Source organism: Micromys minutus, assembly GCF_963924665.1.
Source record: "Micromys minutus genome assembly, chromosome: X".
Lineage (NCBI taxonomy): Eukaryota > Metazoa > Chordata > Mammalia > Rodentia > Muridae > Micromys > Micromys minutus.
The window spans coordinates 82,373,608-82,387,268 of NC_137970.1; the positions used below are offsets into that span (position 1 = coordinate 82,373,608).

The following is a 13,661-nucleotide window of genomic DNA, read 5'->3' on the forward strand; positions in this document are numbered from 1 at the left end:
CACCTAGAGTGGGAAATACGGGATTTCTTCATCTTCAATTTTCTCACTACTCATGTGAGCTCTTTCATGCTCCTCAGAAGGACAGATCCAGAAAGCAGGCCTATGATCCTTGCTAGGAAATATTTATAGTTTTCCCAAAAGATGATTTCTAAAGCCAAGCCTCAGAAAAAGAATTGATGTTGAGGCACTGGGCTGCAAATAAACATTTCAGAAGCAGCCCTGTCTAAAATCCCTGATGCAACCCATGTTCAAGGATAAGTCAAGAATAGTAGGAAGGGTTGGGACAAAGATCTTTGCCAGAATTCTCAGCTCCCTGAATGAACACTAACTCTTAACAGAAGAACGAATGTTGAGAAGCTCATAGGATTTAGGACATAGGAAAAGTCTCCTGTAATCAGAGAAGGAATATTACCTTTAAAAATGCTTTTACAATAAAAGTGTCAACCTAAAGTGTCTGCATAGGTGACTATTGCCTCAAGAAAATTAGTGAGCATCATTAGCCAATTAACTACAGTTTTATAGCTGTAAAAACAAAACAAAAAAGGACTATTTTATTTTTGTTAGTTATATATTTCTATGGTTATTTTGTTTGGAATAAACTTAGTTTCTGATGATTTCTCCAAATTCTACCTTCCTAATGGAGCTGCCATAGGTTCAGATGAGAAAAGAGAAGTGGTATTATTAGGAAAAATGAATTTAGCACTTCCAGGGGAACAAGACCCACAGATGGCTGTTCTTCACCTTAGTACCATGGCTGATTACTTTAAAACCTGCCTTAAGGACTTGAGGGCAGAGATTTTTGCATAAATTTTGTTTGTTTCCCTGGATACCAACAACCTCAAAAGGTGTTCAGAAGCCTGAATGAAGGGCAGTTCCATGTGCAGTGTGTGTGTGTCTTCATATGTGTGCACACGAGATACGAGAATGGAATTTTTTGTCAGTTCTGAGAATAGAACCCAGAGTTCCACATGTTTTAAGTATGTGCTCCCTAACCACCTGACTGTATTACCAACAACTGAATAACATTTTTTAAAGAATAAAAGACACTTGAACATTCAAAAAGTATTTCACACAAATGATTGTTTGGCATGGCCCAACTCAAACTGAGCAATTTCTTTCTCTTTCTTTTGACTTTCTACATAGAATCTCTAAAAGTGTTTTTCTTTTTTTACTTTAACCTGCAAATAAAAGTTATTCTCCAAGAAACTAGAGCTGTACCACAAAGTCCTATCCCTTCTCCTTCCAAAAACCACTAAAGACTTCTCTATTCTCTTTACAGGAGATGTTTGAGGGCTGGCACACCACTGCACATAGAGGAACAAGGTATGCTGTGGCTGGCGTGGATGATTTGGCTGAGGTTGACTTTAGGGTTTTGGAGCACTGTTGACTTAAGCCAAGTAAGCCGGCAGTCCAGCTGCAGCTTGGGTTTCCTGGATTGATACTCTTCAATCCTGGCTGTTTTGTCTAACAGTGGTCCTTTTCAGGTCTCTCCAGGTACAAAACCTGGACCAAATCTTCCAGTTCTGTTCTGCACACCCGACTTGAGCACATCTGGCTGAGCTGAGCTTCTCCTTCAGTGAAAATCTTCCACTGGTCTAAAAGACAAACACAGAATGGTCAGGAGTACATAAGGTTAAAGCAGAACTACCTAAGAATACAAGTTCCCTTTATTTATTCCCACACCCTTGTAGCCCTCTCTGGACATTTTAAATACGAAAGGCAGGTGGTATCATAAAAAGGCACCTCCCCAATATGTTTCTCTGATAAAGACAGAAAATAAGACATGGAGTTTTCATTTTAATATATAGCATTTAAAAGATACCCCCAAATGAGATGCAACTGTTCTCCCACGAGCAAATCCTAAGTGCTATGTTTAGAAAGCTTTTATTAAAGGATATTTTAGTGTGTTTGTGGGATGGGGGTGATTCATGAATGTGAGTGCAGGGGCCCAAAGGGTTCATTAGTACCAGAGCCCTCCTGGAGCAGAAGTTGTGAACTACCCTGATGTGGGTACTGGGAACTGTACTTAAATCTTCTGGAAGATCAGTTTACACTCTTTAACCACCAAACCAAATCCATACCCAGTATTTAGAATTTTTATAGTGTATTCAGCATTTATAAAATACACTCTGCTGGCTTGCTCTATAGGTGGCTCACTTCACACCAACTTTAAAAAAATGTCTGTGGACAGCAGTATCTACTGAATTACTGGCTCAAAGCTTGCTTTCTTTGGGCCCTGTGTAATGGTTTGGGTTACTTGATTATTTATCATTATTTCCCCATTATCTCTTCTTTTGTAGGCAACGGCTCATATTCATTGTCTTCTATATCTACATGTCCTTATACATTCTTGGCACCCTGAAATGCCACCCTATGTGACTGCTTCTAGTGTTCCATTCTCATACTGGCCCATCCTTTTCCACTCTTGGCACTACCATTTCTATTTGCCTGCTGATTTGCAGTAGATCCTTACATTTTTTTTTTTTCTTATCTTCATGGTGATGAAATATGGGGAACTCTGAGTCCAAGGTCAGAGAAGTCCTTTTCATCCAAAAATCTGATTTGAACCTCTGCTTTCCCTACTCGCATGAGAATATACTGCCTGCCCATTGAGACTTGACCACCCTGCTTATTTCTCCCTTAATATCTCCCTATTCTTCCTGTCTCAGTTGGAAAGTAAAAGACCAAAAGAAGGCAACATTTACTAAAGCCTTATTATGTGTCGAGCTATGGAGGAGCATTATGTGAATGCATTGGGCTTGTTTCTGTGTCCCCAGGTGACTCTATTGGATCATTTCACTACCACATTCCTTTAGATTGTACAGAGTTTGGGACACACAGTATCTACTTCCATTACCCATCGGCAAACCTAATTGCTATAGGCACAGATTATATCTAAATCAGCTTCAAAGTCCTCTGGAGCCTAATCTAGTGGCTGGCCCACAACACAAACTGAAATGTGTTCTATAGTAAAATGTCATTTTGAAAGTCACACTGTTGCTCCCTGGCCTCTAGTCTCTGTCTCCTTCATTCCTTTCTCCCTCATCGGGATTTCCTAATTCCTGAACTCAAATTCTTATTCTGTTCATGTTAATTTCTATTGATCTTTCAAATGACATAAGAAGACCTTACTGATGCCATTTCTAGGTAGTTCTCAGGCATCCTGATCAAAACACTCTAAGTAGAGGTCCCTTTTCAGCAATAGCTACTTGTTCCTTAGCTTTTCATTGGTGAAAAGCATTACTATCTACCTAATCAATAAAGTTATTAATACTGGAGCCATTCCAAAATATTTCCCTCCGTCCTGTGACATATATCTGTTGACTTAGTTTTAGAAATATCTCTTATGGTGATCTATCCTCCTTTGTCTCACAGACAAGTGTGAGAACTTCCTAATTCTGACGCTCACCAGCTCTGTAATGAAATGGTGCGAGTTCCTCTTTCTAAAAGCCAGATGGAAGTACACCATTTACCTGCTTACTAACCTCCAGTGCTGTGCTTTATACTGGAGGTCACACCTAATGTCTTAGCATTGCAAACAAGGCTTTTCATAACATGGACTCACCAAAGTGAGTGCTTCTTAAATCTATTAAAAAGGCCAGAACATCACACTGGTTGATATCATTGTGTTGATTGTATTATGTAGCAACTCCCACTGTTACTTGCTTTGTATGTGCACATTTCACTGGCTTCTTCTAAGCCTTTGGACTAATTTATACCAAATCTTTTGGTCTTCCTTGCACCCTAAGTGACCTTGATGATCCTTCCTCACCCCCACCCACACTTCTTGTTTGCTCCTGCCTGAATGCTCGCTTAGACTGCACCTTCACTATTGCCCAGTCACACCCTTTTCTTTCAAAAAGCACCTCCTCCCCCCTCCCTGAAGCCTTCTTCAACTAAGCCCACCTGGCTCTAGACTCATTGTTCTTTGCTGATTCCCCTGAGCACTTAGGAATTTAGCTCCCCACAGCTATTCTAATTCACACCAAGGTCGGTTCCTGTTCTGTCTTGCCCATTAGAAATTCCCTGTGGATAGAAATCTGGTGCCTTTTATTCTATTAGAAGTGCTCCCCACCCATCCCCACCCCAGTGCCTCACAGAATCTAGTCCCTAAGCTCCATCTAGTGTAGAAAGTGGGAGAGCTACAAGTCTGCATGACTGCCTAGGTGCACATGCAGCAGAGGATAGCATTGTCTGGCATCAGTGAGAGGAGAGGCCTTTGGCCCAGTGAAGGCTCCTTTTCCCAGAGTAGGGGAATGCCAAGGTGTTGAGGTGGGAGATGGTGGTTGGGAGAGGGAGCAAAGGGAGTGGGAGGGGGATTGGATTGTGGGAAAGGGATAACATCTGAAATGTAAATGCAGAGAATATCCAATAAAAAAGTCAAAAAGAAAGAAAGAAAGGAAGGAAGGAAGAAAGAAATCAAGAAAGAAAGAAAGAAGGAAAGAAAGAAAGAAACATGAGCACCTGGTGGTAGCTCTAAAACAGTAGCTTTGCTACAACACAGGAATTCTTTATCTCTGTCTCTCTTCCTCAATCCCAGAGAGCATAGCATTCCAGATCCTAAGACTCTATAATTATACTATACTTGAAATATTGTGAAGCTTCCTTCTACCCTTTTGTGCCTTGGTTTATCAATTTTATTAAAGACATTTAAGAATCCTTCACCCAAAATAGTTATATGTGAACTATACCACAATTTATATTCTTCAAACTTATTCAGTTTGCACTCAGACATCCCATTGGTTACTTGGTCTTCCAAAAGAGAAATAGAACATACCCTAATGTTGACACTGAATGTTCTTTACGTTCACTGAGAATACGGAGGTACTCCATGTGTAGCTACATTTAAAAGTTAGAGGTGGTTTCCAGGAAAGAGCAAAAGGAGGTACCACTTACTTAAGGTGGTCCGAGTCACTAGCTTGAAATGAGGGAGCTCCCCAAACATCCTCTTGGAAATCTTCTCAATGTGGAAGTGCTGGAGGATGCCTAGGACCAAGTGCAAAGTAGAACAGGTGATGAAGTATTTTCTATCTCATTTTTTGGAAGCAAAGACTCTCCTTTCTGCCCAGGCTGAGCATATAATCTCATTACTGGGTCTTAGGAGTGTTGAGTTAGGCTGTGTAATGTATTTAACCGGGAACTTGGACAGTTCAGGGACTTTAATTGACTCCATTTGTTTCCTTGGCTCACTGGCCTTTCTTTAGCTTCTCCTGGGACTGAAGATAAGGAAGGTAGTACTTCTGACCATGGGACTCCTGCCTATGAAAAGCAAGAGCACTGGTTGGAGCTTCTGTAGCCAGAGGCAGTATCAGAAGTTCTGCCTTTGGCTATAATTCGGGTAGACTAGTTCCTGCCAAACCACTAGGCTGCCCTCCTGGCTGAACAATAAAAAACCAGTAGTAGTATCACAGGCATATTATTTGTGTAAATGGTGAAGCTACCCCCACTCCTGAATTCATGCAGAAGACCAACCTTTTCCTTTGGGAAATAGTCATAATTACTGTAGGCTTCTTATAACAAACAAGCAAGCAAGCAAACAAAACCTAAACAAATAGAGGAGGAAGAGTTCTTATGTACCACCCCACAGTTTCCACTTTGCCTAAGTAATTTCTATTAGAGAAAGGTAAATAGCTGAAATCTGACAAATAGTTAAGAAGCAACATGTCACCAGCTCACTTGAGCTCAGTGGTCAACAGCAAAGAAAGGAGACAAATCTTGGGTTTGGCTGTGTTCAGGAAGCATAAACCTCCCATCAGTATGAGTAGAGGCTACTGGCAAATTGTGAGCCATCTGCATTTTAGTGGGGTGAAGGACATGTGGTTTGGATCACTGCTTGAGAAACTATCAGGCCAGTTCTTAGTCCCAGGTGACAAGAAAACAGAAACGCTATGGAGTTCAAGATAGGAAATCAGCATGCCTAGATATAAAGCCAAAATAAACATGGCTGAAAATCATATGTGCATTCTATCATGCTTTCTAATGGATGGGGAGAAAAGGCAAGGTTGTTGAGGAAAAGGAAAGAGAAAAGATGCAGTAAAAATTATAGCAGTACTTCTCAAAGTAGGATCCAAGTACCACTTGCATTAGTATCACAAGTTTCTACCTTAATCATGAAATGTTTATAACATATCTAAGGCCTACTAAATTCTCACCTCTGGAGAAGGACTAACTAGCAGCCCCTTAGTATATAGTTCTGTGTATGATGCTGAAGCATACATCTATTTGAACACTGGTTATTATCATTGCTCTTTTGAGATAGGGACTTACTTTGTAGCCCTGGCTGGCTTAGAACTATGTAAATCAGGCTGGCCTTGAATTCACAGATATCCACCTACCTTTGCCTCCCAAGTAATAAGATTAAAGATTAAAGGCTAGCGAATACTCTTGAGCCTTAGATAGCCGGTAGGTTCAACAGATAAAGGATATATCTTATTGACCAAGTGAAATCTTATGCCTGCCCTTGAATTCCAGAAAACCTTGGCCAATCTAGATCAGCACTAGTCTTGTCTATCCAGCATGGTGGTGTGAATAGATAGATGTAGGAGCCCATTGAGTATTAAAAAGAATATTTTTTGAAAGTAGGATGTTTTAAATGTATCTTAATTCAGAGTGCATGGTGTAATTCCACAGACATAGCTTCACAATGGAAGGATGGCTTTTCCTGTTTCTTGAGCTTTCTATTGGAAAGGTAGACTTGAGTTTATTAGTTTACACCATTGGCTATAGATTAGAACATTAGAACGACTCTGAGGACTTAAGGAAATATACTAATTGATGCATGTGCCTTGCTCAGGCCAACAAACTAAACTCTGGTGGTAGGGCTTAGGTATTTGATAAAAATATTGAACCAAGGCAAAACAAAACAAGTTTTTTCAGTGATGATGATATGTAGCCAGAAAGAGAAAAACAGGGTGTTCTTTTCCTTATCAGGATCCTACCTTCTAATTTGTATATATGTGTGGTTTTTGTGAGAGTAAACATTTATGTTGATGTTGGGAAACTAAAAGAAAAGAAGGCTTTAAGGGAGATATATAAAGGGTACATTAGCAATTAATATGAAAGTGGAAGGAGTCTGTGGAGCTTGTCAGGGAAATGGGATGGGTCAAACAAATGACTATATATGAAAACCTGCTACTTTGTTACCTAATTAAAAATTAAAAATGAGAGATTTGAGGTCCAGGTGTACCACACTCTGAGAGGGTACTGTACATTTTTTTTTTCGCTAAGAAGGACTGAGACTTTCTTTCTTTCTTTCTTTCTTTTTTGGCCTTTGTTTTTCTTGAGCTTCATATAGTCTGTGAGTTGTTTCTGGGGTGTTCAGAGCTTTCTGGGGTTAGTATCCAATTATCAATGACTGCATATTATGTCTATTCTTTTGTGACTGGGTTACCTCACTCAGGATGATATTCTCTAGATGCATACATTTTCTTAAGAATTTCATAAAATCATTGTTTCTGATAGCTGAGTAATACTCCATTGTGTAAATATACCACAATTTTTGTATCCATTCATCTACTGAAGGACATCTGGGTTCTTTCCAGCTTCTGGCTATTTTAAATAAGACTGCTATGAACATTGTGGTGCATGTGTCTTTTTGTATGTTGGAGCATCTCTGGGGAAAATGCCCAGAAGTGGAATAACTGAATCTTCAGGTAGTACTAAGTCCAATTTTCTGAGGAACTGCCAGACTGATTTCCAGAGTGGTTGTACCAGTTTACAACCCCACCAACAGTGGAGAAGTCACAGATCATTATGCTTAATCTATACCCAACAAGAAATCTGTTTCCATGTTACGTTCTGTCCTACATGTACTTCATGCTTATGGTAACTAGTGGGATTTCTATGCATGCTATCAAACCTCTAAAAGAATTAAGTACTGACAAAATTATTCATATAATGTTATGCCATAAATGCTTTTAAAAATCTGTAAATGTAACCCTCTTTTTTTAAATAAAGTGGTAAGAAAAAAATTAAAAATGAAATTAGAAAAACTATATTTGGTCAAAATTTAACCACATGATTTTTTCTTTAGAAGTTATAAAAACGAAATAATAGAATGAGATGAAAATATGTGTAAGAGAGAATGTATCTATTATCAAAAAATTAAATGGAAAAAAATGACTTTTTTTTTAACCAGAAGAAAGAGTCCCTCCTTCAGATTTTGGTGCTGTGAAAACCTTGGGAATTTGAAGAGTTAATTGTTAATCTTTAGCATGGGCTGTGTTAAATCTGAAAGCATAACATCTACACTAGACACCTGCCAGGTTTTAAGCAACAGGATAACTTCTGACCCAAACATAGGAACATGTTGAAACAAAATTAAGGTGTTTAGTCCTTAGTTACAATTACAAACACAAATTCAATGCTGTTTTGCTCACCCTTTCGAATAGTCCAAACGTGGACCTCTACTTGAGGTGGTCTCTCAGTCTCCAACGCTACTTTTCTGGTTGTCTCTCCATCCTCCGTGAACACAGATTCATATACAGGCATGGTTTCTTCTCCACAAAAGGAACCTTTGCTGTCAAAGTTTTGGATTGGAGGTTCTTCTGGAACCAGGAAGCAAGTAGAAGTTTGGCATAGATTTTTTAAAACTAGAAGTGAACTTCTGTATTTGCCATCTTACTGTTTATAATTGCTGACACTGATCAGGAGTAAACAACAGGAACATTTTGACAGAAACAGGGCTTCCAGATTTACCTCACTAACACAGCTCCAGCTGATCCTTTAGCAGCCATCAAATCACCGAGACACATCTAACCTCTCCTGAGTCCATGTGATGACAGAATCCGTGGCTGTGTATGGTACGCCCACAAACTGAGCTGGATCTCCCTACAACAGTCACTGAGAAGTGGACTTCAGTGAAGAGGAGTATATAGCCAGGTAGATATTTCCTAGGTACTTTGAGGGAGAATTGAATTTTCCATACTAGAGTACAATTGTGTACTATTCAGCCCCGTGTAGCTAAGAGCGGCCCAGGAAATGAGCTGACAGAGGGCTTTGGTTAGCTTCTCTGACATCATTTCTCTATACTTAGAAAACATTCATGACACTCACTTATGTGCATATACTTGCCCAACATATCCAACCAAATTGGCTTGACATTTCTGAATGCTCTTTGATTTGTTTGTAAGAGGAATGATAATACCGGATCAGCACCAGTGCCAAAATCTAGATGTCAGATTAGTCATGTGTATGCTATGCCAAAGGAACGGTTGGGATATACACAAAAATTGGTCAGATCTACCATCTGTGTGTAGATCTTATCCTATGTATACCAAATTGTTGAACTTCAGCTCCCAGCAATAAAGTAAGGCACCAGCCCCATAATACTTAGCATTTCACATGATAATCCCCTTTGCCCAGGTCCCATACCAAAAAAATAGGTTCCCTTGATTGATTATTGGTGAGTTGCTCCTTTGCCCGGTGTATATTCAAAGTGTATAACTCAAATAAAGAACAATGGAGAAAAAGTCTTACACATCATAAAAACTTGGAGACTGTAGGGAAGACATCAGAATAGCTGAGCTGTCAGTGATGAAACCACTTAAAGATTGAATATTTGGGAGATCTGTGGCCCATAGTCACTGTTGTCTAATCAGACATATTGGACTGGACATTGTGATCAAATTGCTATTGTATGTCTCTTTTGGACCTGATTGAGTTTCTTCTCTACCTCCACCTCCAACCATTTGGCACTGGTTGGACAGAACCACTGTGATCTCTTGACTGTTCCAATTTTGGACGTTCATTTTGTGGATCATCCTTAGAAGCAAGCTTCCTTTCTCCCTGTGTCTTTCTTTTTAGTAATTTGACTACTTGGCAGGTAAGTTCTTTTTTGGTGATGTTCCATAATTATGGGCTATGTGCTCACAGTTTTCAAAGGGGAAGATGGGACTTCCAGGAATTTGCCACCTTTACAAGGAGAGCTGAGTTTATCTTAATGCTGGTTACAAATGTAACTGACACATGTAACCCAACCCATGATGTCACTAGAAGTCGTATGCTCAAAGTTTTCTCAGTATCCAAATGAGAAAGCACCAACCCTTCCTAATAGCTGGACTTACACAACTGAGGAAATTCACAAGCAGCAAACCCCATCAGCAACTCAGCCTTAGTCGAAATGGGAAGACCCTAAAAGAGGCAAACTTTGTTCTTTGACAGATGCATTCGATAACATCTTGCACTTTTCACACTTGCCATCATCTCAAGGCACCTCACCTCCATGCTTGTCTACTCTCATCTCCTTTTCAGCGAACCGTGCCACAACTGAAGTCATTGCTGGCCATCTCCGTGCCCCATGAGAACACTATCCTGTGCCATCTAGAACTAAGAAACTTAGATACCATTATTTGGGCGTGGTGATGACAGATAAAGATGTGTTATCTCACCATAAGAACGATTTATGTTGTGACAAGGGCATTTAATGATCAAATTCAAAAGAAGTGGGTAAGGAACTCCAGGTATCAGGGTAGCAGGACCAGGGGTATGAGAAGTGAGTTGGAAAACCTGTAGGAGGTCTATGTCTTAGTCAATCCAGGAAGTGAATACTGGTATAAAAGGGAAGGCTGTCCTCTAGGAGAGCAGTAAGAGAGGCGGAACTTACATCATTTACCTTGCTTGGCCACTGCTTGTTGCTGATGGATCCAGCTATCATTTGTTAGGATGAAACTTTAGGCTTGGTCACCAGTGAGCTTCATTTCTTTCTTCCCCACCAAAACAATATGCTTTTTCTTTCACTGTTTTGTCCTTTTTTCTCTAGATCATGTGCCATTATTTTAAGAGGCTACTGATGGTGTGATACTCCTGTTTGTGGACCCTTGCATATCGTCTAGGAGTCTATTTGAACATCACATTTTCAGAGAAGCTGTCCTTGACTACTGTCTTGAAAATGCATTTTGCACTCTTCACCATCTCCTGATCTTTCACTGTTTCCCTTCACAGTGCCCATCACCTGCTAAAATGATGTTCTTGGTTTGGTTTCACTGCGTTTCTTATCCATAACAATGCAAGAACCAGGCCGTAGCCTTTGCCTGTCTTGTTTACCTCTCATTCTTCAGTGTTTGTGTTTCCCTGCAGTAAGTACTTAGCATGTGTTTTTTAGGGTGATCACAAGACATACTCCTTAATGCTTTGCAGGTGCTGAATTTCTGTACAGGTGCCTGGCCATGCAGACAGTAATCCTTGGGTAATATGATCCCTAGGAGTGATTTAAAGTGCACAAACCCAGGTATGGTTCAGAGAGAGAAAAGTACATGGAATGAGATTGGAACTTTCTCTTTCCATGATGCCTGATGTATATGCTATCTCAGCATATCTGATTATAATGGAAAACAGTAAATATAGCTCATCATTGGAAACAAAATTCAGTCAGTCAGATTGTATAATATATTGACAATTGGGATTCTGGAAGGTGGTTTTTAAAACAACAACTTTTATTATGTTTTCAAGTGATGAAAGTAATACATGTTTACTATTGAAAAATTTAAAAATACAAGTGAAAGAAGAAAATAGGAATACTTAATAAGTCAGTTATCCAAATATGATCTCTGTAAACATTCTGTCATAGTCCCTTCTAGGCTTTAAGAAATCTAAACACAGACAAACTCTTTCTCAAACACCAAAATTAAGTATAATGCACTTATTTTTGTAGCTTGCTTTTAAACTTAGTATTTCATTATCAGCAGTTTTGGTCTACAATGATTTTAATGTCTGTATAATTTTCCATAGTGCAGTTACACCATAATTTAGGCATACCCTTATGAATGAATTTTCTGATCCTTGTCAAGCTTTCACTATTATAAATAACACTGCACCAACAAATCCTGGCTTTTAGACCTTTATGTGTCTCCATTTATTTTCTCAGAGGTGGAGTTGCTTATCTGGATGCTTTAAAAATAGAGCCAACCTGAGAGGGAAACTATTTTTTAAACTAATGCATGCTCAGTTCCAATTTTCTCCTTTTATTACAAATACTCATATGAATAAAATCCTAAGCACAGTGTAAAATGAGATTTTTATCTGAAAATAAAAGAATAAAATTGGAATATCTTATCTTCAGTATTTAGGTAATTATTGACTTTTTTTACCATGGATTATCTTTTAAGTGTAAATGTTATACTTTTGGCCCAAGAAACTGAAGATTTCAACCAACATAAAGATTTGTGAATTAAATGAGATTACAGACTTTGAAGTGACAATAAGTCACCATGTTTGGGAGGCCCTGATATCCATATCATTCATTGGGGATGCTCCCTGCTTACCCCTAATAAGCATGCCTCCACCTGATTTCTCTACTGCTGGTTAGCTGTTGTCTTTGACATATCCACATCCTGTCTCTGTGACTTTCACCATGAGAGATGAAAGCCATTAGAGTTACCTTAAAGCACCACTTCCCAAACTTTACTATACTTCAAATAGAATCACTTGATGATCTTAACTGCTGATTTGGAGGCAGAGCAGGTGGAGGCCTAAGCGTCAACTTTTGTAATTATCTCCTATGAGCTTTTGGGCCATAAACCACATTTTTAAGGACGAGACCATAAGCCATTGTGAGCAAGCAGCAATTGTTCTCAAACATTTCTGCACATCAAAGGAGCCCAAGGCACTAAAAAGAGGGTCCAAGTCAATGCCACAATTCAAATCAATTAGATTGCAATCTCTGGGCATAAGGCATAGGTATTATTAGAAACCCCCTGGGAATTTTAATGTACAGACAATTTCAGGAATCATTGGCTCAAATGAAGATACTCATGTACTTCTACTGAATGCATGTTTGCCTGCTAGGCAGGAGCGATCACTTAATCTAAGGAAGAAATGATCTATGTATCTTCATTTTAAAAAGTGATTGTTTTTTCACTTGTATTTACATAACTTCTTATAAGGCCTAAAAAATGGTAAATTCATGTGCCTCGGAATGGCTAATTCATTGATAGTGGAATTCTGGGGTTGAGGGATGGTGGTGGTGGCTGTAGAAAGTCACTTGCTTTAACCATCTCATTTTGAAGAAAAGGAAATGGAGGCTCATAAAGGTAAAGGTGCTTGTTCTAGATCACACATGAAAGCTGTAGCAAGCCAAAGTTACAATGCCAATATCATAGATGATCATTTCTTTATGTAGCTCATGTCTTAAAAACCACCATTTTAATCATTCGTGTTTAGAATAGATCAGTAACATTTTCAAGTAGAAAAGAAAATGGGCTGGAAGTGACCTGGGTTTGACATCTTGATTGCATTATCAGTTGGTTTCAGGACTCTGGGAAAGTCGGTTTATACACTTGACTGTTCTTGCCATTAATGAAGAAATAATATAGTTATAAGATTTAAGTTTTGGAAGGTGGTGAAGGGGAGATAGGAGTTAGATAATAGATCCCAAAATACAATTAGAATGAATTGTTTCTGTAGCACAGTGGAGTTACCATATCAGAAAATCCAATTGATGATAAATTTTAAAATGACTACAAGAGTCTAGGGATAAATATCAGAGAAGAGAGAATGATAATTACCCAGATTTAATAATTATATCTTGTAGGTATATCTTGAATTAACATACTGTACCCCATAAATATATACGGATACCATCTCAAAAATTTTAAAAAGAAATTGCAAATTAAAATATAAATATGGAGCACAGTAATAACATTTAAATTTTTCACATGGGGTTA

At 38.8% G+C, this 13,661-nt stretch overlaps 1 protein-coding gene across 2 annotated transcripts in view; it reads right to left on the reverse strand.

The window, feature by feature from the left end:
• Positions 1–1,464: 1,464 nt before the first annotated feature.
• The window catches only part of CHRDL1 (chordin like 1), a gene marked incomplete at its 3' end in the record, with an annotated part of 106,019 nt that continues 93,822 nt past the window's right edge, over positions 1,465–13,661 (reverse strand). For both annotated transcript variants that reach the window (XM_080909615.1, XM_080909614.1), the window contains exons 10-12: positions 8,379–8,546; positions 4,897–4,986; positions 1,465–1,595 (exon numbers count right to left, since the gene is read on the reverse strand). In XM_080909615.1, the coding sequence (XP_080765741.1) occupies positions 1,465–1,595; positions 4,897–4,986; positions 8,379–8,546 (389 nt within the window). The remainder of the gene's footprint in view (positions 1,596–4,896; positions 4,987–8,378; positions 8,547–13,661) is intronic.